This window comes from Chelonia mydas, chromosome 2 (assembly GCF_015237465.2).
Source record: "Chelonia mydas isolate rCheMyd1 chromosome 2, rCheMyd1.pri.v2, whole genome shotgun sequence".
In the NCBI taxonomy this organism is placed as follows: domain Eukaryota; kingdom Metazoa; phylum Chordata; order Testudines; family Cheloniidae; genus Chelonia; species Chelonia mydas.
The window spans coordinates 171,666,590-171,692,339 of NC_057850.1; the positions used below are offsets into that span (position 1 = coordinate 171,666,590).

Here is a 25,750-nt window from a genome sequence, read left to right on the forward strand (position 1 = left end):
AACTGAACCTCAGTATGTTGTGAGAGGGATGCTTCAGACCACAGAAGTTTCCTGGACACAGCGTGGTTAATCGCAGCAACAGAGGTGTGGAGGCAATGGTAAATTGTAAATTCAAAACTGTGTTTTTTGTTTTCTAAAAATTGCAGAACTACTTGTGCTGGGGATGGGAGGTGGGCAGTCAGTGGTCATGTTACAAAGGCTTTTCCAATCATTTCAGGCTTGTGGTGCCCGACTGGCAAAAGAAGATGTTATTTCAACCTGCTAGTGAGAAAATTGCAGCGTATGCAGCCAGCGTATTGAAATGCATAGTGACTGAACAGTACATCTGGGTGGAAAGGCCTGGATACCTACCAAAGTGGCCCTGGAACGTACGTCCTTCCCCAAAATGTGACTACTTATCTGGAGTTCATGCTGCAGGAGGAGTTTGGATCTATCAGCATCTGGGATTGGGAGGAGTTTGCATCTATCAGCATCTGGGATTGGGTCAGACTTCATGAGGGAATCAACAGGATTTTGTGTTAGGTTCCACCTGGCTGAACCAGTTATGATTGCATGCAAACACATGTAACTCCACTCCCGGGCCTTTCCCCCTCACCCTGCACATTTCTGGACGCATTTTCAAACCCCAGCCGTATTTGAGACAAATTCTGTTGTAACCTATTGACTGCCTGGACTACCTTTATCTGAAATGGACTAGATTTATGAATGGAACCTATTTCTACCTGCTCCTGCATGGTTCACTGCTTCCAGGTGGCTCATTACGCTGCTGAGTGCTTACAAAGCGGCGAACTTTACAGGAATGGCAGTGGAAGGGTAGTATTTTTAAGACGCAGGACTGGCCTAGCAAAAATCTGTCTTTTCGCTTTCAAGGTGTTTTTGCTGTTTGTATTCCCCAGTTGCCATTTGGAACTCCATGTTAGAGGAGGGTGGGGGACCATGCCCCTGGGGTACAATCTGCTGTTAGTGGATACATGCTTCTAGCCAAGACTTCTAATAACTTTTGCATTGGTTCATAGAATGGAAATCCATCCCATTACTGTATTAAATGGAGTCAGAAACTTACCAAGCTCTGGTGTGGCTTCTGACCTGTGTCCGCTGCAGGCTCCAAGGCGGGCTGTTCCTTGGCGGCAAGGCATCCAACAGCTCCTCCAAGTATGGCCCTAGGACATGCTGCTGTTCCTGTGGCAGAACCTCCCACAGGACCCTTTTCAGCAACAGCGTCACTTTGCTGGCTTCACTCTGGATCCTGAGGCCAGCAGGGCACCATCCCAGCTGACCAGCTCATCCTGCACCATTGGCTCTGTTCTCAGCAGTGCCCAGCACCTGGTGAAACGCCTCAGAAAGCGGGCACAATCGTGGTGAGTTGCCAACGGTGCGGTTCTGATCCTTGGTTTTCCTGTACTCACTCTTGAGCTGTTTAAGCCACTCCCTAGGCTGGTTACAAGTCTGATGTATTTGCAATGCTGCCAGCTTCTTCGCTATTTGCTGGTAATGCTCGATCATTCTAGCGTGCTTACTATGGTTCTACTGGGTTTGCACCAGAGAGCCATCAAAATCTGGCTGCACTTTCATGACAGTGAAGCGACGGACTTTGCAAAAAAGGCTTGTCAATCTCCGTTGCAAATGCTGAAAGCTTTCTGATGGTGTGTTCACAGCTGTCTGGTCAGAAGCCAATGGAAGGGTTAATGCTGGCTCACTCAGCTGCTGCAGTTCACCAACCAAGAGGGGTCGATTCCATTTTCATTGGAGTCAATTGAGGATTCTTGGGATATAGAGGCCTAAGGAAGCTGGCCCATGGGATTCTGGGATACTTTTGACAAGCTCCCAGGACACGAGTCAAGCAGGACTGTTGATATTGCAACTCAATAGGCCTTGAACCCTGGATCCTGGCATGGCTTGGCCCCTCCAGCTCTACAGGGTCCTAGGTCAAAGCTGAGAGATTTGTAGGTAGATAGAAGGGGAGGTTTAAGCTCAAGCTTGAGTCCAGGTTTACATTGTAATGTAACCATACCCTTAGAAGCTCATGGTTTGCGAGAGATGCTTTGAACGATGAGTGTATGGACAGCTGCAGGCACTATTCCTCATACATGAAAGCACATCAGTGTGGTTGCTGATGTGGTTCATATACAAATAGCATCTGTAACCCCACTTCGCTTGTTCATGATGGTTCTTTGAAAACTCCGATGCTTCAGTTTATAAGTAAAGTTACATTGCCTTTGTTTCTTGTCAACTGATTTCATTCCTGTTATACTACTAACCTTTGTAACTCACTGAGTTCTCTGTACTGAAATCCGGAGTCTTATTGTCGCTTGCTTCTCTCCCCTATGCCTTGGTACAATTTCCATTCAGCAGTTGAAGAAACAGCCTAAATCTGTGACAGAAGACCCAGGTTTCCACTATAGTTGGTAGCAACTATTTCCTGAAATCAGGTATTCGCACATTTCCTGCCTGTGTGCTGGCCTAGCTCGCATGTACATCGTGTGCCCCACTTCACCAGAGGAAGAATGTATTTCTCCTAAATACAGTGAACTATACTTAGTATTTAGAAGGAAAATGAAACATAGGAAAGTCTACAGACTACCTTGCTATCCTGTAGAGATGGTCATGCTGTTGAAGTTTGTTAAAGAAAAATCTTTGGGTAAAAAGGACCTGTTGACACTGTCTACATTTGATCCATTTTTCAATTTCCTTGCATTGGTTCAGCTTCAGTTGTGTTAGCAACTTTGATAGAATAGTGGTGGACAGCTGCAAGGCTAAACCCTTAACACTGTAGCCGCAGCAGCAGCTGTCCTAGTGCTGGTAATAGCAATGGCACTAAAAATGTGAACAGTGGATATTTTTCAGAAGTCATCCTAGTGTAGAAAGGACTATTGTTAGAAGTCATGCCAGATTTCTGCATTTCTCTCCAACCATGGTATGAAAATAATTCAGAAATTAAAAACAGCCTGGACTACTGATTTGGAGCTTTTATCACTTTTGGCCTATGCCTGGATCCTCCTTTTTAGTGGGCTAGAAAAAAAGCTCGTCTGCACCTCTACTTGGACATCCCTAGTATTTTACTTAAAATACCTCACTGATCTACATATCCCACTTTCCAGGAGAGCAACTAACAGCTCAGGCAGCAGGTTCTCCAGTCACCTAATTCCCTGAAGAGATGTGCTCCTCTCCCATGTTCTTGCTTTGAAGTGTAAAATAATTTATCCCTTTGTTCTACAATAGAGTCCAACCCTCCATAATTCAAGACCTCTTCATGCCATTTGAACTTGGTTTGTTAAAAATCACACTGCAATCTTCTCATTTGGCCAGCTAACTAAAAAATTCCCCTTTTTACTAACCTGACCCCACTGACTCTTGATCTGTTTCACTATGTAAAATAACCTGATTTAAATTCATTTTTTTAAATTTATCTTTATTCTGGCAGTTGTGACACTTCACTTGGCTTTGAAGTTTTAGGTATCCTGTGAACAATGGGTTAGTGACATCAGCACTGCGGTACTAATATTCCATTCCCATGATCACAAATTATGAATGTTAGATACACAAATGGAGTAAGGTGACTGCCTGGCTTACAGATTTTAATATACTGAACGTTATTGAAGGTGTGGGATTCCAAAATGAATGGCGAGTCAACCTACTCCATCATAATAAAATGTAAAATAATTTTTTGATAGGCCATTTGATATCCAAGGAGGGAAAACAAGGATAAAAAAGCTGAAGTTCTCATGGTATTTTATTTACAGGCTACTCAATACATCTTATATACAAATGGCTTAAAGAAATATCAACAATAAGTAAGCTGAAGTAACAGTTTCAGTATTTTAAATTTTGTTGCCCTAAAATAATTCCTATGATAAGAGTACTTAACCTTGTTCAGCAAAAATTAGTTTGAATTTAAGTCCAGCACTTAATTTTTAAATATGAAACACAGTTTAGATCTGAATCAGTTTTCTGGAAATTTTTTTTTATGGAATGGCATACTTAACTGCAGAGAACACATTAATACTGCCTCAAACAATTATAAGCATTAACCAAGATTTTTCCACCAACATAATTCAATTCTGAGACTTTTCATCCTTTGCCCCGGGGGGTTTATTTTTCTCTTAAATCTAAAAGAAAAATTTAAGAAGTTTGGCTGAAATTTATTTCCTCTACTGGAAATGAAACATGGGGCCAGATCCTGTAGTTTGGGACCTAATGGAGTTTTAGCCTGAACAACAATTGCATGGAAGTTACCTGTGCTAGTTTTAAAATTAGTTTTACAGCTTATTTATAAATCTCAGCAACTGATGGGCCTTAATAACTTTCTTCAAACTGGCACTAACTCCTGATATAAATGTAGCAGGAACAGCAAACTCAAAGCATCAATAGTTTACATTAAAACTCCTTCCACCTCTGTTTAACGTTAAGCATCTGATGCTTAGGATGATAAAGGTAATAGTAATTAAATATGTATGGAATAGGTATGAAAAATATAAATATGCAATTTTTAAGATGTGTAAGTTTAATTTTGTAGCAATTACATTTGCATTTAAAGATCATTTTGTTACTTGGTAGGGGTTTGTTTGTGTTTTTGGTTCTTTTTTTGCTCTTTGTTCTACTCAGGATTGCTTTATCCTAGGATCATGAATTTGTTTTTATGTTGTCTCTCTCTCCTTTTCATTTGGCTGAAACGATGTAATATCCTATTAGTGCAAATTGTGATGCCTGTCATACTTGCTTTATGTGTTTTTAATTTTTTTACTCCAGGTAATGTTGGAGACCACTTAATTCAAAATTAAGTATTCAACGTTGACGTGGTAGGTCCAGAATCAAATACTTTACTTTAATCTGGATTGTAGAGAAAAACACTTTTTGATGTTTGGTCCAATTCTCTGCAGTACTTCTAGGAGGTGCAGCACAGATGTAATCCCAAGGGGAAAGGGGGCAAAGTACCTTTAAGCTATTTTTTCACTTCCCATATTCTGTCCCATCTAGGGGCTCGCATGGCCTCTGGGCACATCTTAGAGCAGCCACAGGGGTTACTCTCATTTTTTTGCAGCCTTCGGAGGGCTGAGTCATAGCCTGGAATTGATGGAGACATGACCTCCTCATCTGGACTGCTTGTAAAGGGAGCATCATAGGGCTCATACCCCAAAATTGTTCTGACCCTTGCAATGAGTTTGACCCTTGAAGGGTAGCAAAATGTCACAGAAGGGCTGGAAGTGGGAGAAATCTCTTGCCTGGGTTTTAAAAGAGGCAAAATTATTGTGGCTGAGTAATTCAGCTTGACTTTCTGAAATATTTGAACAGTGTGGACCATTGGTTTTCAAATGTTAGGCCAGTATTACTTAAACTAAAATTAGTAGAAAATCACTGTGCAATACATATACCAGCAATGGCATGTGAATGGACTTGCTAAATCTTAATGAATCTGTTGCCAATCAGCTTTGTATCCTTTTCTAATTGCTCTTTTATTCTTATTCAGTCAAGATTAAAGTCTAAAATTAGTCAGATGTTTTGATATCAACCAATACATTCAACATGCCAAAGTTTCTAACTACATGGAACATCTTAATTGTCACAGTATTTCAGTTCATAAATCAAACTGCTCTATCGCTATTTATGCAGACAAGAGCGAGCGGCTTTTTACAGAAACGTAGGTGAAATAAGCATCGTCTGACTTGAAAGTTTACCTCTATGCAAGAAGCTGTAAGAGGTATGATTTTGTCCTCACATTTTATTGTTGAAAGTCAAAACCACTTATTCCCGATTTGTTCTTTATCATCTATTTTTCATTTGGACTTACCTGCTTCTTAGTGAAGTCTCACAAGGCTTTATTTTTGGAAGTGCAGTACACATTAATATTTGACCATGCATTTCTTGCCACAAAGGTTGTATGTGGTTGAAAGTCTTTGGCTAGATTTTTATTGTTGAGCCTGGCTTTTGTTTTATCTGCGCATACTTTTATAAAAATGGTAAGACATTATAGCTGAATACTGTCCAGTCATAAATGACAATACTAACACTATTCTGCTTGCATTTATTCTCCCCTGCAAAAAATACTAAGATGTGTTTAACTCAAGAAAACTATTCAAACACAGTATCATTTTATATAAAGTGTTTAATTTCTTTTAAACACAGGCTATTCAGGTCACAAATATTTGTTTCCAGCTTAGCTGCTTTTATTTTCAGACAGTAGGATTCTCTAGTGTGGCTGATGAGAACTTGGATAACTATGAGATTTATAGGGAAGCCTAAAGAGATGAGACTCACCATGATACAACTGCAGATACTTGAACACTATTTAGCTACATTTTAATGTTCTTCACACCCTATGCTGCAGTAATTAGTCATAAATTAGAACCAGAATTTTAAATGAAATAGACAACTTTGGCTTCTAATCTGAAAATCCAAGAAGTCACTGACATGACTAAACTGGTAATAGTGTAGGTAGAAATTTTACCTTTTAAAAAGTAATTAAACACTGTTACATAATGTATCAATTTATCAACTGGATAATCAGTTGGAAAATTGTTTCCAATATGGGCTATTAAACATTCTTTTCAGTACATGGAAAATATAGCCATATCCCCTCTCTGCAGGAGAGAGAGACTGCTGTTCTCAGAGGAAAACATGCTGGAAAGTATAACTAATATAAAACTGGAGTGGTGGTTTCTGGTAGCAATTTTAGCTACAGTAATTTTTGTTGTTGTTCAAAGACAGATTCAAATCGAGTATTACAATGATCCATGGAATAGCTGAATATAGAAGGGATTAATTGGCACAATCCCAGTTTCCAGAAAATTTGAACTGCATTAAATACTGGTCTTTAACCTTGGAGGCTTTCCATAATGCTTTTATATGTGGTAAAAAGAGGAGACAGTTCATGAGTTTTGTGTGGAAAGCTGACACTGAAGAAAAAGACTGATCTCATTATCTTCTTTAAAGTCTATTTTACCATCCAATAGCTCAGTATAAAGTAGACCTTATTTGGCAGAGGGACTACAGAAGGGAATACAGCTTTTAGAAAAAAGTTGAGGGAAACCTACCTTTCTTTAATGTATTCACATTAACATTCTCTCAGTAAATTCAGTATGGGGAAGGTCATTTCAATTAACAGAAAACTTCGTATACCTACTAAACTGGCTTAGCGGACATAAATGGCAAATACGCCACTTTAAAATGCACTCTATCCAAGTTGCCTATAATTATCTGTGTTTTAATGTAGTGTATCTATAGTTAAGTATTAATCTTTGAATCGAGCTACAAAATAACTTTAAAGAAAGGGAATTTCCTTTATAAGAAAAATGTAGAGAATTTTTGCAGACCTTAAACTTACATGTTAAGGCACTTACCATTCAAGTAAAACAGTTTTTGTACAAATGTCTGGGAGATGAGGACACATTTTACTACACCATCTTTTTTTTTTTTTAAAAGGAAAAAAATAACATTGACCAAATATTTATAAAATTGTTGCATCAAGAGAAAGGTTGTGTTTTATTATCTGAAATGAGCACAAAGTACACCTTCCACAATAACACTGAAAGCAGTGCAAAGACTGACAGTGACCTTTGACTAAAGGTAGTTTTGTAAAAAGAAAAATACCAAATAAATCAGTGCCCTGCTTTGATTGTTGTAAAATTTTTTACATAAAAGTTGGTCCAAACTTACAAAAAAAAGCACAAATGTGCATAGTTCAGAAGATCTGAAAGAGTGCCATAAAAAGCTGATGTCCCTAAATTTAGCATCCACTTAAAACTGCCAAAATACAAAATAAAATTCATAACTAGAATTTGTGAACATGTACAATCAATTGATCTAGTTTCCAGACAGCATGAGTTTTAAGCAGTTTAAATTTTCCTAATGTATGCAAGACCCTTTTCCACATAAAAATAAAGCTGTTGAATTAACATTATTCAAGTCTGTTGGATTGCTGCTTTAAACTGCAGCTAGAAAAAAAGTCTTTCCAGATAAAAACGATGTGCCTGAGGAAAAACAGATACTCAGTATGGTAATCCTCTGCCTCGCCCTCTGACTGTTGATGTGCTAATGTGTCCCCTGTATCCTTGGGAATATCCAGGTCCTTGGGCTGAAGAAGTCCAAGTTTGTCCATGTATGTGGCTAATGCCACTAGGGTTTTCTTGTAAATTACTTCCATAACTATAGTTGTGCATCTTTGTGGACAAAGAATGAGTACTTTCTGACCCTGTGGAAGTGTCACCACTGTTTCCCAGAACTGCAATAGGGCCATGGCTATATTCAAATCTATGGTCTTTATCTCCACTAAACAACAGGGGACCAGTGTTGAGGTAAATGTCTCCATAACCAGTTACTGAGCTGGGAAACGGTTCTGAAAAGGCAGGAGGTGGCAGTGCACCACCAGAGTGAGATGAAGCAGTACTGTAGTTATCCAAAGACTGAATATCTGAATTTCCAATGAAGCTTCTCCTTTCCAGTGCCCCAGATGATCCACTTCCTATTCCATCACTACCACCATAATGGGCAGAAGAGAAAGAAGATCCAAAGTTATCCTTGTAGTCAGATACATAGGAGTCTCTTGCCTGATAATCCACACTAGTTGTTACTGATTCCTCAGTTGGCTGAACCTGATGCTGAGAAAGCAGTTGCAGCAGAGCAGCTTTCACCCCAGCATGAGGATCCGTTCCTGAAGAGCTAGAAATAGGCAAACGCTGGTTTTCTGTCCGATAATCTAGGTCGTCTTCTTCAGTGAGAGGTGGTGGTTCTGGTGGCTCAGGAGGACGCTGGTCTGGGGGCAAGATGCGAGGGCGTTCTTGTTCTGGTGTTAGGTTTAGAAGCCTCAGCTCAGGCTGTCTAACCAAATCATCTTGACCTAAATGGATTAAAAACACAAGAGCCTTAGAACAAGATCTGAAATTACATTTGACAAATAATTACAATACCAGAAGGGGAAGAAAAAACACTTTGCAAAAATATCACAAAGGTTTGCTAATGCACTTCTTCACAAAAAATAAAGGTTAACCAACTAAAATTAAGTTTAAGAGCAACTGAGAAAAGGCATTTTAGAGAAGCAAAAAGACACTGCCCTCAAAGGTTTTTCAGAACAGAGTTTCAGGATCCTCCTGCAAGCACACCTGATCAGCTAACTTAAAGACGGGGGACAGTGAGGAGGAGGAGAGGAATTGCACAGTATCCTTGAGGAGTTTGGTTGCAACAGATGTTATGCCAGAACAGGAGGAAAGTGCACCAAAGATGTGGGCCAAAGCCCATACGGAGATGGGTTTTGGGAAAGGGACAGAAAGGCTGCTACAAATGGTAATGGTAGAGATGTTACATTCTTTCACAATATTCTTCTACAGAGCCGCCAGTGCCATTTAGTAACAAGTAAACCAAAATGCACTGAGGCCATATGGCTGAAATACTAATCTCATGATATTCAACAGAAGAATTAGAACTTTGAGACGCTCCATGAGGTAAACATTTCATGTGTGCACAGTATGTATATAAATCATACAGAATTTTAATGAAAATTTTAAGTTGACTATATTCATTTCACAAATGGAAAATTTGCACACACTGGTCAGGTAACTAAAGGAAGTAGGCATGGACAAATTTTGATGCTGTAGTTAATTAAACAAAAGGAGTTTACTTAAAGGGACTCTGTTAAAGTTGGTAAACCAACGATCTACAATTAACTAAAGGAGACCATCTATTTTTCCAGTCAAAACCAGTTATTCCTCACACTGAGAAATGCTGCCAAACTTTCCATCAGAAAAGCAAACAGGTGTATATGTATATTAGACAGTAAACTTTCAGCAGAGGTTTTTGGTTTTTTTTTTTTAAACTGTTTGTACAGCACCTAATACAATGAGACCCCAACTCTGACTGGGGTATCGAGGTGCTACCATAATAACACAAACAACAACACAGTGTCAGTATAACTGCATGTCTACCAACCTTAGAGTAAGCTGTATACGTACAGTATAATAAAATCAGTCACATTTAACGATGAAAGGTTTTTTTTTGTTTGTTTGTTTTTTTTAAAGATAGTGACAAAAAGGAAATGAAATTACTTCTCACGTCCTCATTGTCATTACTCCTGTGCATGTTTTGCTAATGGATATGGAGTAACCATGCATACATGGGGTACAAAGCATGTTGTTAGCTGTTTATCTCCAAGTCACTCTCTCGGGGGGTCAAGATATCTACTTATCAATATTAAAAACTGTAAGTACCTGCACATGAGTATAATGATTTGATCAGATGTGGGTAAACAGATGCTGGAGATTCCGTGTCCTCCTGGTTATCCGATGCAGGAGTGCGGGGCTCCGGAGGCTGCCTGAGTTGTAACGACATTTCATTTCCTGATCCATTCTCCTTCTCCTCTAGTACAAGATCTTTTTGCTTTGTTTGCTGAGTCTTTAATAACTGAGACAACAAAACAGCAAATGCACTCTGCACAGCTGCCTGGGCAGCATCAGTCTCAATTTTAGGCTGTGTCAGCTGAGCAGGTGGTAAAGCTGGCTGAGTGACTGCTGGCTGTTGTAAAGGCTCCTGTTCTGGTGGTGGTGGAGGCGGCTGTTGCTCTGGCTGGTTTTCACCTGCTGCCAAAATACCAGCAGGAATGTTTATTTTATCTAGTTGCTGCTGAGTCTCTGCGTTTATCTTAATATTCAACACTTCGGCAAAATGTGCCATACTAACACTTGATTTAGACTGTAGAAGATTTAGCAGGATTGCCACTTCATTCTGGTTTAACTGCTGTCCAGTGCTTGTTTTCACTAAAGACAAAAAGGAGTTTTAAAAGTGTTATTTAGAACTGTCATATTTCAGAGGCTCCAAATCAAGCTTAATAGCCCATGGCTGATATTCTTGGCAAAGTACAGGTTTCTGACAATACAGAAATGGAATGCTTTTACAAATTAATTACATTTGGAAGAGTATTAATAGGAAATCGAATAGCATGATCCAATACAGAGAAAATGACTTACAAAGGGCACGCCCACACACTAAGACAGATGAGAAACATCATGTTTGAGCTCAATTTTCCACAATACAATGAAGCCAGGGTTTAAGGCCACCTGCCTTAGACAGCTGTAAGATTTCCTGTCACCACAAAGTCTCCTATCTTTGACATATTACATCCCTTTGCTTAAAAAGTGGCCAACTGCAAAACACATTTCCAGTCATACCCTGACCCTCCAGATGCTTAATTTGTATGCTGTGACACCTGCTAAGGTGACCAGACGAACTGACCCAGAAGCTAATGAGCTATCTGAAGGCAATGGCATAAGTGCAAAACTACTGAGAAGGACAAGTAAAGTGCTGAGTAAGATAGAAGACTGTTCTGTTGATTTCAGAGGTGTCGGGAGACAGCCACATGAGAGCAGAAGCATGGGTTTTAAGTCACTTAGTGCTAGCTTTAAAGAGCTGGAGAAAGTAGTCTAAGTTTTAAAAGAACCCACAAAGGCACTTTATGGTGAGGCTTCTTATTTGTGTTATGAGACTTATGAACTTTAAACAGACAGAACAGATCAAGGGTACACTCAAATATGAAGCAGGAATGGAACAGGATCCCTTATTCAAGGTGTACCTACAGATTCATCATGAAAGAGAGCACATATACCTAGCAGCATGACTGGTAAGAGAAAAGAAACTGTTGTTAATTGGGAATGCCACAAAATTCTAATAATTAGAATTTCAATTCCAGATCTGCCAGTTGGTGAACACAATAAAAGCGTTGGATAACATCTTATTTAATTATAATGGGGAAATTGCTTCATTTTTCTATAAAGAAAGAAAAGGTATCACGTCTTCCTATTTATATAAACAGTGCCTCCGTCAGGTTGATATCAAATATCCAACGTCAAAATTGAACTTTCACATGTGAAACTAGAAGGCTACCAATGTAATGTAACTTCTGGCAGCATCCAATGAATGCCTGGAAAGCTGGAATTTTTAAAACTTTCTGTCCTTGGCATTTGACTCATCACTGAAGTGGACACAGTTGTGAGCAGACAGTTGTTGCAAAATTAAATCAGCCTCCTTATTAATTTGTGCTGTGGTGCTACCAGCTAAAATGTAGTGAAGACAGTGGGAATTCAAAAACAATTAACTTATTTTTATTTGGCAATGCACAGAACTCTACTCTCTCAGACACTTTGCACTGCATTCTCTTGATGTATTAATTAGCCACATAACAGACGTCAATCCTGCTGCAAATTACGTGACATCTGAAAATGGTCTGTTCAAGAACCAGGAACAGAAGATATTTCTCAGAATCCAAAACTGAAAATCCAGGAGACAATATGAATGGAGACAAAGAAAAGTGCAGCATCTTTCAACCCACCCCCAAATTTTAGAAGTTATCCATATCATAGGGGAATTCAAATTCTTGGTGGAAATCATAAGTGAGCTCCACACACACTGTTAAGTTATAAAATGTAATGACAAGAGCTTCACATAAGAACCAGAACAGTAGCAAATAATCCAGGACAAATTATTTTTTACCCAAAATGAAAAATGTTAGTGCTTTGTGCATTGTCATACGTGCAATGATTTAGTTCATTTAAATCTGGATAAAGCCTGCACTTGTGTGTCAGCTCCTTAGTTTGCCCCATGGCCTTGTGTATTTGTTCATTCAGCATGGACACACTCCTAAATCTTAGAACAGAAACACAGACATTTTCAATTTTATACAATACTGTGTCTACTCCACCACACACTAAAACCCTGCTTCCTCCACCCTGGAGAAGTATATTTTCTTCTATATTTACACGTGTGCCACGAATGACATGGGGCTGAATAATAATTTTTTTGAATTCTTTGGTTAATTTGGTATTTGATATGTACTATTAATACTGTATTAGTAATGATTAATACAGTTAGTACTCTATGAGGTGACCAAGTGTTATAACAGCATAAAGAAAATAACTCCAACCACTGGGACTCTAATACATTTTGCTAATCTTCAGCATTGGATAAAATTTTTAGGGGATAAGCAGAGTTTGAAAGTCTTGCCAAGACTTGAGGCTACTGTTGCAAAAGAGTGGCAGAAATAGATTGCTGGATTAAAATGAAAAACAGGATGATCAGGAGCAAGAGGCGGTAAACTATATGGGTCATGAGAACTATATCAGTACATCTCTGCAACATATACTTGGAGCTATGGTCTACTGTTGGAGAGTGGATTTGAGATTATTACTGTCCATACAGAATTTAAATGAATGCACTACACATTCGCTCTTTCAATTCTTGCAGCTCCCACTTTAGTGACACTATATTTTATACTCGCTTGCCGCATCATAAAGCTGTCTATATGTCAAACTCTTGTCTGTTTCTTTGTCAGCGGCCCTGCACACACACACACACACACACACAATGTACAGAATCTGTATTTCAGAATGCAAGTTAAAAAACACCTTGCTTATAGTAAGGGCAGTAGTACCAACTCCTGCATAACGAGACACCCCATTCGATTATGGTTATAAATTAACATTTTCTTTCTAGTAGCTTCTAAGCAGTTTTTTGTACCACCAAGCAAGACACTCTAGGCTTGGTTTTCTGCTTTAATGGGTGGGGCTGGGAATACTGTATAAGTAGCTCACTAATTCTCTTGTTATAAGAGCTCCCTCATTAGCTAGTATCTCAGTTCAGCATTACCAGCTAGAAGAGATTTGCTAAAGCAGATATACTTGGGAGAGGGAAGATTATGTAACATGGAAGAGGAATCTATTTGTTGTGAAGATTATGTTTGACATGAAACCCTCTCCCTTCAATTTATGTCATGATCAGTGAGGTTGCTCTAGACTATGAAGAGTTGTACATTATGAGTTAGAACACCTGCTTATGGGCGGGGTTATAAGAAACCTTGAGGTGGACAACAGACCCCCTCCCCACCACCCCAAAAATTAAAATTACTACCAGGCAGGTCAAGATATTTTAAAGCTTTGACATTGGTCAAGGTGAAAACTCATTATGCGAGTCATATTGGGAATGCTGACTACTAAGGACAGGATAAATCTTTAGCATTTTTAAAATTTACACTATTTTGTTTCTCTTAAGAATTCCAAGAACTTTCGAGATTCTGAAAGTGCTGACATCTACATTTCTAGATGCATAGTGAGCAAGTAACAGACAATTTAAAAATGACAAAAAAGATTACTGACCAAGTGCTACACTAGAGTTGCCCTGAGTTGTGAGTTTGGAAGAAGTCTGCATGCTTTGTGGGGTGTTGGTTCTGCTATCATCCAGGCCTAAAGACAAATCCTTCCTTGGAATTTTAGCTGCTGTTGTGTCATCTGTCATTCCCATCTGCTTCTGCCGTCTACGTTTCTTACTCCACAGTTCATGACAATCTTGCCACAAAGGAAGGCTGTAAAGAAGTATGGTAAATATTCAGCATTATCTGTGTACAAAATATTAAAATAAATGCTCAATATACAACATAAGATCTGAAAAGGTGTCTCTGTAGGGATTCTTTGAATCCATACTCATAACAAAGGTGTAATGCAAGCATAATCTCAGAAGAGCTTCCTAGATGGAACTATTTATCAACTGGCTTCATCTCATAAACAAATGTCCTCCTGGCAGAACAAAATGAATATTTATTTTCTCAACATGACAATGCTGTCTACTTGGATTGACAGAGTTTACAAACAGGAAAGGTGCTCTAGTATAAGAACTCAGCAACTTGCAATTCTCTAAACAGTAATCCAGAATTTTTGCTTTAAAATAGGGGAATAAATGCTTTTGCTTTTTTTTTTTTTTAAACCCTTGTTGTTTGGAGACATTCATTCTTCTAAATACACTTGAAGGTCACTAACTCTAGGAAAGATGTACAAAATGTCTGACTAACAAATCAAACACGGAGCTAGGGAACAGTTCTCATTCATAGTACAGGAGCCACTCAACTTTGCAGTTCTCTTAATGGGACGGTTACTAATATCTGTCACATTAGGTATTATGTTTGTACTACCTTTGTTTTCACCACTACGCAATGAACATTAAATACACACTCCCATTTTGTATCAGGTAAGCACTGACATTACCACAGGAAGTAACTTACTCTGGTGGAGGCATTTTAGCAGGCTCCACATCTCGCAGAAACTCACACTGAAGAGCCTGTTCAGCTGTGCAACGCTTGCTAGGGTCCAAAGCAAGCATATAATCAAACAGATCTAATGCAGCTGGTGGAATACTGGCAAGAAGGAGAGAAAAATGGGGGTGGGGGGTGTCACATTTGTGTTATTTCAGATGCCACATCTTTGTGCTATAAAACTTGTATTTTTTAATTTTGTCAAGTAGCGTTTAATTGTATGATTTAAAACTTGGGCCTTATATTAATACATTTGTTTTAAAAGTTTTCCTTTTAACAAGGGTCTAATATTACTATACACTTTGGAATTTAGCACAGACATTTATACTTTTTAATTGGGCTACAGACAATAATTCTACTGCTTTAAAGTTACACAAGTAGGCTCCACTAATATAAACAGGATGATACATTTTCCTAAACCCCAAAATAGTTGAAGGAGAAAAGGCAGTTTTTAAAATAATCTTACAGATGTTTTCCGTAACTTTCATGTTTGTTATTTGCACGAGACAACTCCAATGGCATTATTTTAGGATACATGGCTTAGAGAATTAGTCTTATATACTGAATTTATGACTAACAAGTCCCTAATGTTAGGCAATCACAGTTAAAAGTGACTAAGTACCCTGACCTGCTTTTAGCCATAGGGACAATGAGCAGGTGCATCCAGGGCCAAAGAGCAACCATTTCCGAAGTACAAAGCTGACAGGTGGCTGAAATATTTGGGTCAATTCCTTGATACATATACACAGCTCCCATTAACTAACAACAATAATAGCTCGGTGTGTGTATCAAGGGAAGGATAGGAACTTCAGGTCACTTCTCTCTACATTTGACTGAACCCAGAAACAAATCTTTGAAAAATACTGAAATTCTTAAAGGACCTAAGAAAACTTAATGGAATACAGATGGTTAAATGAAGGCTCCATCCTTACAAAGCAAACTCTTCTCTCAATTTTCGACGATACTGCTTCTTTGGTTTCATGGTGTTGAAATAGGCTAACTTTATTACATCAGGCCAGACTGCAGGACAAGGACTCCCACAAATTCGGCTATACACCAAAAACAAAAACAAACAAACAAAACAAAACCATCAATGTATGAGATCAAACACAACAAGGTGTGTAGTTGTAGTTTTATACTCACAGGCACTGTTAATACAAAGAAAACAAATTCTAGTCTCCATGGACATATTCACAGGCTGCCTGTGATCCATGGCCATGAGGTTTTTCAAGAGTTGGGGAGGAAGTGTAGGTAAATATCCACTCTTAAGAGGCCAACGAATACGCCACTAGAAAAACTGTTACCTCCCCCACACTTCTCCAGAGTAGAGGCTCTTTATAAACAATTACTGTGTTCTTGAAAATGATAGAAGACTCCACTTAGCATACTCAGGTAGCATCCCATGGACCCTAATGCAAGGTCAGTTTCTTCCACAGACGGCTAGACAGGAGAGAAATTTAAAGGGCAGGAGTGAATTTGGATGAGTTTAGATCTATTATGTTTCTCTCTTTTACTCTTGGTGTGGAAAGGAACTCTGACAAATGACTGGAGTAAACAACACTCCATTGCTGACTAAGAATTTAGTTATCTGCTAAAGAACAGCAAGGTGCCTTGTGAGGACCAAAGGTGGTGGCGGAGATTTGGTGTTTGATTTTTAAATTTAAGAAAAAGGACTGGGGGTTGAATTAAAAAAATTAAAACGATCTTTTGGCCAAAGGAAAGGGTCACTGAGCCAGCCCACCTCCCTATATGTGGTTGCACAAGTTTGTCCCTTCCACTGGCTTTGTCTAGCATAGGATTTAAAGATGGGGTGTTCCAATGTGTTAGCCACCACATTTTTCAAAAGTCTGTTGTGGACCAGACAGTGTAGACTTTAATACAAGCAAACCTGATGGAGTTAAAACCCAAGCTCTCCTCAGGCTTTAACTCAACAAATCTTAGCCCATGTTGAAGGCATTGGGCCTCGTCTACACTAGGCTTTTTCAAAAGTGTTAGTCAGAAGGTATTAGTAACATATTTTAACAGTACCCCTTTCATCCTAGTCTAGACAAGGCCACTAAGCGTGAAAAGTAGGGTTTATGTTTTGTGGGCCTTGCAGCCAGAAAGCTAAATTTGCATAAATCCCTGGTTGATGCTGCTTGTTTGTTTTCAACTTCCACAGCAAGTTTTTCCTATAAATAGGGTGGTGTTGGGCAGAAGAGCCTACCACCTTTTATGGCCCTTGGATTCCCAGAAGACTAGAAGTATTTTCTAGATAGCTAGAGACTTATCTATAGACCATATTTATACCACTGTGCTGCCTTTGTGCATATTTATACTATCTAAAGCATATTCTGAAAAAGAAGTTAAGACAATGCTACTTTTTCCTCTAGACTTTTTCCTGATCCAAGTCTATCTGTGGTCTTGAAATACGGAGGGAAAGACCACGGGGGGAAATAAAAAAAAAAAAAAAAATCACAAAATGTTGATAGTCACCTATGTTGGTGGTAGAAGCATCGAATTAATTAAAGTGGCTTGCAGGCTAAAAATTGACAACGATATGACTAAGAACTATTCCATTATAGGTGGTTTAGGTTCCAGTTAAAATGTGCTGGGAACAGTCATAATGTATTAAATTTTTAAATGTGCAGCAACAATAAAGAGAAAAAATTAAGCTATGAACAATTAGTTGACAGTGTCCTTTTGATATCAAAATAAATTTTACAAATGACATCAACTCACTCTATACAAAACTATGTCCAGTTTGGTAAAGAAAGCCAGAACTGGAATTAAGTGCTACACTGCCATCTTGTGGTTAAAGCAAAAACAACAAACGTGTATTCACACAATATGAGTTTTGTTTTGATAGTGTAAAATGACAACAGGGTGACCATCGCCATGTTTTGCTCCTTCTGAAGGGTTGTTACACTTTTACAGACCAACTTTCCTACATGTTACATATAGCATTTACAGCCCATGTAACTTATTGCTTTTCAGAATCAAATATTTGACCTCCTGTGAAAAGAGATCAGGGTAAAGGACCAATTCACTGACTCATCCTCTTTTTCCTTTTGTAGGAAGAAGATTCCATCCCACTGCCTAGGCTGATTATGATATTAGAAGCAGGAGCCAGCATTTGCCACCTGAATAGAGAAAAGAGGCTCTGACTCTACTAATTCAAACAGCTACTGCCTGAGAAGATCCACTGGGGTGGGAAGGTGAAGAAAGCCTTTACCTCCCCAAGATATCTGGCAACTCTTGAGGGAAAGCAGAGAAACACTCCTTCCTGCAGCAGACAGAAGCCAGTTGCAGACATGTGAGAGAATGAAGAAGCAACATAGGACCAGCAGTATGAGAGAACCTAGCCTTGAGCAAAGCTTTCCCTTTAAAACAGTCATTCATTATTCTCCATATTGGCCTTTTAACATGCTGATGGGAGAATGGAGTAAGGAAGCTGCAGTCTCACCTGCTTAAAAGGGTGAGCATGTCAAATGCCTCGTTGTGAGACGGGTTTCAGTAAGGGGTAACTCCAGCTGCACTATAAAAAATCCTACCTACCACTGCATTGCTTATGCCATGGAAAGCTACTAAGTACTTCTCCAATTCTGAATAGTTTGTTTTACATCTCCCCAAAAGCTACCACCATTTTTATTCTGAGAAACAACTCTGACACCTTTTAAATGTTAATATTGTAACTCCATTTTTTTGAATGCTCATGAAAAATAAAAGTATTGTCTATGATTTTATAAAGCACCAACCACACTGTGGAATCAAAAAGTTACCTTATCAGTTCCAGCTGAGCAAGTTCCTGATTTGCTTGAAATATTGGTTTTTTAGTAAAAAGTTCGCCCAGGATACAGCTGTAAAATAAAGTTTTATATAATTCCATCAATATCATTTGATATAAAAGTTATTTGAGATTTATTTTGGTTCATGATTTACACTTAACACTTTTGTATTAAAACTTCTTACCCACAGCTCCAGACATCTATGGCTGGTGTGTATCTTTCCTCTCCAAGCAGAAGTTCAGGAGGCCGGTACCATAAAGTAATAACTTTGTTGGTATATGGTCGACTGAAAAAAAGAAGATAGAAAGATTCAACATTTCTCTTAAAATGAGATTGTAGTGAACTAATAAAAGTGTGATGTTTCACTACTATACTATTGTTTTAAGAACGTTCCAGTTTTTCATTCCCTTTACCAATACTGAGGCTGCTGCCACTATATATAAAGGTAAACATTGTCACCTATTTAAATCTACCAAAGGACAGCCTGAAACAGTATCTCAGAGATAAGTAAACATTCATGGGGCATTAAATATCAGGCTTCAGAATTATATACCTATACTGCTAACTATTTAATTGCTAATCATTTTAGTGATAATAATTTAGTTAATATATCCATCCACTGCTGTTAGGTGCAGTTACTGGCACAAGGAAGTTGGTTGCTGAAGTGATGAACAAAGACTTCAACAATGAAAACAAAAATTCAAGTCACCTCTGCCGTTGCCCACAAAGGAGAGAAGCATAGATGCAGCCCTTCCCTACTATCACAAGTTTCAACTGCCTCTTGGGTTTCAAAACTCCCAGATCTTCCCGGATTCCAACAGCCCCAACTTTACATTCGCAAGCTATCAAAACTTCCAGCTCCCACTGAAAGACTTCTGCAGTGTTTGGAGGCATTGTCACTACAAAAATCTACTTTAATTTTATCAGACTGAAAACTGAAAGTTTGGGGACAGAATAAAATAATGGAAAGTATCAAAACAGAACAGAGCTATTGCCAAATCTATTTCAGCAGAAGTCTCTATTTTTGTATATCCTTAGGAGATGCAGTAGAATATCCAGTTTTCAGCAGCCCTTACCACAGAATACATGGTTGCTGATTGTTATCTTCTCTCACCCCACCCTCAATCACCAGTATGATTTTAGCCATTAATATTATGTAACTTGCGGTTTTGTAACATTTTACACAATTTGAAAACTGAGATTCCAATATTTTAGACAGTGGATAGCAACGTTTCAGTATTAACAGTTTTCAAGACAGCAGCCAGTACAACAGAAATTACCTAGCCCACCTTTCTCAGTATAGTTTTTGGATAGATGTGAGACAGTGCTTTTCAATTGTCATCTTTAATAAAGCACTACTCTGTTAGTGACAACATTAGGTTTGAATGGCAAATGCACAGAGGTATAAAGTAATGTATTTGAATAACTTATATGTGCTTAAATAAAAAGAAGTTACAAGCAATTTCTGCCTTCCATAGCAGGTGAACATTCCACATTGCAACCACCACCACTGTTATGTTCAGTGCAACTGCCCAATCAACTAAACACACTGATCTACAATGTGGACTTCTGTATTTACTCAAGGGGGCGTAAAAGTGATAACCTTACACTAAAAAATCCCTCTCTGGTGGCCCCACAAGCACGCACACTTTCAACAAACATTACCGGAAACATTTTCAAAAGTGCCTAAATGGCTTAGGCTCTTAAGTCACTTTTGAAAATGGGACTTCTTGTGGGAAATTTTACCCCACCCTCTACAGATCTGTCAGATTTATTCCACGAGAGAGTATTCTTTTCGGAAGTATTTCATTTTTTTTGTTACTGAGTTTCTCTATCAATATTCAATTGCTAAAGACGTCTAGACAGTACGTTCTTATGTAATATGTCACACCTTCTAGCTGGAAAGTGTTATACATTCAGAAGTTTTTTTTTTTTTTTTTTTTTAAGTTAGATGCACAATTGTGAGTGAAATTACCATAACTCTGAGAGGAAGTTGGGTAAATATGTACAAAAATGGCCAAAATTATTCATTCGCATGTAGAATTACCCACTTACACTTAAGATCTATGCACGCATAAGTTAAGCACACAATTACAAGTGCATATTGCATATAGTTTATTTTTTAAAAAGCTTGCTTTCAGACTTTTCAAATTTTGATAAGTGAGATATACAATATATTTGAGTGATTCTAGCATTAAAGTCATACTTTAAGAAACTTCTGCTGCTTCAAGGTCCCAAATCCTTCTAAATACTGTTTAATAAGATCAGTAAATCAACTGTCAAAAAATATAGTTCAGTTAGTAAAAATGTGGAAAAATTGATACAGCACAATCCTCAACGTTCACTGAATCCTACTCTTACTGAAGAGAAGACGTACTCAATGAGAGACTGAATCAGGAATGAGATGCCAAGCAGCTAACAAGCTTCCAATTAATTAGAAAAGGAGTACTTGTGGCACCTTAGAGACTAACCAATGTATTTGAGCATAAGCTTTCGTGAGCTACAGCTCACTTCATTGGTTAGTCTCTAGGGTGCCACAAGTACTCCTTTTCTTTTTGCAAATACAGACTAACACGGCTGTTACTCTGAAAGCTTCCAGTTAGCCTTCCAAATTTAATATGCAGTTATGTTAAAAAAACAACAACTAAAGTTTTAATACTGGTTATATTGAGAATATAAAGTAATAATGCTGCTTGTGTTTATATTAAAACCAGCTGTTTAGAATTAAAAAACAAATTTTGTAAGTTAATACATTTTTCACCACCCCCAAAGAACAATCTGAATTTTACCACAACTATGCATTTTAATTATTTGGTAAAAAGAGCTATTAATGAGCTGTTATCTGTTAATGGCAGCCACAGTGTCACCGCTTAATGGAAGCTACACATAAAAGTTAAACAAGTGTGGCACACACTGAAAAGAACTCTGAGGTACAATTGCATCCATTCACTGTGTAGCAAATGTCTCCATTAAATCATTACATTTCCCAGCAGGTGCTTAGTTATCCAAACCTGCAATTTTCCTTTAACATGCTAAATATGATAAATAAAATTATAAAAAAGGTATGTTCTTGAATTAGCATGGCTGGCTATTCAACATAAACCACTGGAACCAGGGGCACTGCCATCAAGAGCCAGCTTATTGTTCTGGCACCTCCAGTAAACTAAATCTTTAACACTTAAAACACTATTGGGCCTCACTTTCAAAATCAAGCATGAACAAATCAAACTGTTTGCACAAATGGCCATCAGACATGCAACTGAGCTCCTATGGGTGCAATTATCCAATGCGCAAGTGGTATAATGCTAAGTGTACACCTTCAGTTTTGGAAACCAGATTCTGCATGTTACTATTCATACCAGAGAAAATTACTACGAGTAGGAGACATTAAAGTACAAACCTTTAACAAGATACTAAACCATATTACACTCAGCAGCAATTTTCTTAGATACAGGCATGGTGAAGCAATACAATTGTAACACCAGCATGAAATATTTTTAAAATTTCATCAGTCTTTGCATCTGCTCTCAAAAGCTTTAAATTAAACTCCCCTAATTAAAAGTGAGATATCGCAAAGAAAGAACTGTACTTAGATTTTAGCCATTTCTTTTGGAAATGTGAGCAGGAAGTCTATTTTACCCTTCCCAGGTGTGTCATGTTTAAAAATGTGATTTGACTTAAACTTCCCGCTACAGAAAAAAGCATCCCTAGCTCTGATAACCACAGAGATCTATGCTTTAAATATATATATTTAACAGCATGGAGTCGTCTTACCTCTCCTCTGAGCTATACAGTCGAGCAAGCCCAAAGTCTGCAAGTTTAATCTGCCCCCTAGTGGAAAGAGTAAAGAATTTTTACTGATTAATCTATCTTTAAAAAAGGAAACAAAGACGACCCAGGGAATTATAGACCAGTCAGCCTAACTTCAACACCTGGAAAGATATTGGAACAAATTATTAAAGAATCAATTTGTAAGCACCTAAAAGATAACAGGATAATAAATAATAACCAACATAGATTTGTCAAGAACAAATCATGCCAAACCAAGCTAATTTTCTCCTTTGACAGGATTATTGGCTTAGTGGACTATGGGGAAGGAAGCAGTAGATATGTTTTATCTTAATTTTAGTACAACTTTTGACCATCCCACGTAACATTTTCATAAGCAAACTAGAGAAATGTGGTCTAGAAGAAATTATAAAAGGTGAGCACATACTGGTTGAAAACCCATACTTGAAGAGTAGTTATCAATGGTTCACTAAGTGGGAGAACATATGAAGTGGGGACCCACAAGGATCTGTTCTGCATCCGGTACTAATCAATATTTTTGTTAATGACTTGGATAATGGAGTGGAGAGTATGCTTATAAAATCTGCTCATGATATCAAGCTTAGAGGGGTTGTAAACACTTTGGAGGACAGGATTAGAATTCAAAATGACCTTGACATTTTGGAGAATTAGTCTGCAATCAACAAGATCAAATTAAATAAATGTTCAAAGTACTAAACTTAGTAAGGAAAAATCAAGGCAGGTAGTAGTATTGTTGAAAACTATCCGGGGGTTATAGTGCATCATAACTTGAATATGAGTCAACGAGATGCAGATGTGAAAAAGGCTAAAATTCTGGAGTTTAATAATGGGTATTTTATGTAAGACACAGGAGGTAACTGATTCACTTTAATTGGCACTGGTGAGGCCTCAGTTGGAGTACTGTGTCCAGTTCTGGGTGCCACACTTTAAGAGAGATATGGATAAATTGGAGAGTCCAGAGGAGAGCAACAGAAATGACAAAAGGAGAATAACCTTTCTTCATTGGTCAGTTTAACTGGGTATGTTTAGTCTTGAGGAAAGAAGCCTGAAGTGACACCTGATAACAGGTCTTCAAATATGTTAACGATTGTTACAAAGAGGGCAGTAATCAACTGTTCTCCGTGTCCACTGAAAGAAAGACAAGACGTAATCAGCTTAATCTGCACAAAGGGAGATTTAGGAAAACTTTCTAACTGTAAGCAGAGTTAAGCATTGGAATAGGTTTACAAGGGAGGTTGTGGAATCCCTGTCATTGAAAGTTTTTAAGAACAGATTAGACAAATACCTGCCAGGGATGGTCTAGATCAGTGGTAGGCAACCTGCGGGCTGCATGTGGCCCAGCACGGTAATCTGACTGCGGGCCGCGAGACATTTTGCGGATGTTGACCGTCCACAGGGACGTGCTATCCGCCGCTGTCCTGCAGCTCCCATTGGCCAGGAATGGCAAACTGCGGCCGCAGGGAGCTGAGGGGGCGATGCCTGCAGATGGTCAATGTCAGCAAAATGTCTTGCGCCCCGCAATCAGATTACCCTGATGGGTCGCAGGTTGCCTATCAATGGTCTAGATACACCTGGTCCTTTCTGCCTCAGCACAGGGGGATAGACTAGATGGCCTAGAAGTCTCCTCCAGATCTATTTTATGATTAAACTCTGAAATTATATTTCTTAGCGCTGGCTGATGAACTTAAGTCCTGATCTTAGTGTTTCCACCCAGATAAAGTAATGAGTAAAACAGCAGGAACAGACCCTAAATTGAATGTTACTAGGTTCAAAGTTGAAACTAGTTTTAAAAGTAGCAATAAGCAACCTAAATAATGAAAGTCTATTATTCTAGTGATAGAAGAAAGTGACACAAATTGCTAGAATTAAGTCAAAGGTTTCTTGGTTAAGCTGTTATTTTATAACTTTGTGAACACTTAAAGTTGGTTATATCCATACCTATTATTTAATAGAATATTTGAACATTTAATATCTCTGTGTAGGAAGTTCTTCTTATGGCAGTAATCCAGTCCCTCCATCAACTGTCTCATAAATGACTTTATGTGATTTTCATTAAAATGAACCAAGCCAGATTCCAGGAGTCCCATCAAGTCATGGTCCATATATTCAAAGACCAGGTAAAATGCACCTAGAAAGAGGGGGGAAATTACAGATTTTATAATATTCCAAAATATCTTATTACTCTACTTTTAAAAGTACAGCCTAGTATTCTTCACATACATTAGTGTTCATATTTTTGTAAAATCTGGATAATCTTGGAGATGCACCTTATTTCCAACTGCTTAACTGTATTAAAACACAGCTAAAAAAATACGTCCCTATTATTTTTCCATGTAAACAACTGTAATTGACAGAGATACAGTAAGAACAAAATGCTAATACAGTAGAACCTCAAAGTTCCGAACACCTCGGGAATAGAGGTTGTTCGTAACTCTGAAATGTTTGTAACTTTGAACAAAAAGTTATGGTTCTTTCAAAAGTTTACAACTGAACATTGACTTAATACAGCTTTGAAACTTTACTATACAGAAGAAAAATGCTTCTCCCCCCCCCCTTTTTTTTTAAGTAGTTTAACACAGTACTGTATTGTATTTGCTTCTTTTTTTTTTTTTTTTGGTCTCTGCTGCTGCCTGATTGCATACTTCCAGTTCCAAAAGAGGAGCGTGGTTGCCCACTCAGTTCGTAACTCTGGTGGTTCATAACTCTGAGGTTCTGCTGTACAGAGGATATCTGGATAGAGTTACAGTGGCTTCTCCTTCACAAAATACCAATTTTATGCAAAATGGCTTAGCTGGATTAGTATTTCTTCACACAAACCTTGTGAAAACCTTGTAAAAAACTACATCTAGGGGAGAGGTGAGCTAACACTGTGTATTTCTCCATTGTTAACCTCTGATTTATTTTTAAGCTTGCACTGTGGAATTGTGTCAGGAATGAGCCTACTATTCAGACTGGCAGTGCCTATAAACACAGATCAGAACAAGTCAGAAGAGGAAGCCCGCAAGTCAGCAGCAGCTCTGCAGAGGTCCAGATTTCACATCAGAAGTTAGTTCCCTCACACCTCTAGTGTGGCAAAACCTGGCCCTATCTCATACTGAAAAGTAAAACATCATTCCAC

The 25,750-nt window shown here is 38.3% G+C and overlaps 1 protein-coding gene and 1 long non-coding RNA gene across 5 annotated transcripts in view; one reads left to right on the forward strand and one right to left on the reverse strand.

The window, feature by feature from the left end:
* Window positions 1–1,364: 1,364 nt before the first annotated feature.
* Window positions 1,365–19,800, forward strand: LOC122464640. Its single transcript, XR_006288846.1, has 2 exons — window positions 1,365–4,796; window positions 14,023–19,800. It is a non-coding gene; the product is annotated as an uncharacterized LOC122464640 (long non-coding RNA).
* CDK13 (cyclin dependent kinase 13) overlaps window positions 7,413–25,750 on the reverse strand; it is a 56,215-nt gene continuing 37,877 nt past the window's right edge. For all 4 annotated transcript variants that reach the window (XM_037890016.2, XM_037890018.2, XM_037890019.2 and 1 more), the window contains 9 exons: window positions 24,571–24,760; window positions 22,597–22,653; window positions 19,007–19,108; window positions 18,817–18,894; window positions 15,988–16,104; window positions 15,026–15,157; window positions 14,127–14,332; window positions 10,194–10,739; window positions 7,413–8,830 (listed from right to left, as the gene is read on the reverse strand). In XM_037890016.2, the coding sequence (XP_037745944.1) occupies window positions 7,983–8,830; window positions 10,194–10,739; window positions 14,127–14,332; window positions 15,026–15,157; window positions 15,988–16,104; window positions 18,817–18,894; window positions 19,007–19,108; window positions 22,597–22,653; window positions 24,571–24,760 (2,276 nt within the window). In that variant the 3' untranslated portion in view covers window positions 7,413–7,982. The remainder of the gene's footprint in view (window positions 8,831–10,193; window positions 10,740–14,126; window positions 14,333–15,025; window positions 15,158–15,987; window positions 16,105–18,816; window positions 18,895–19,006; window positions 19,109–22,596; window positions 22,654–24,570; window positions 24,761–25,750) is intronic.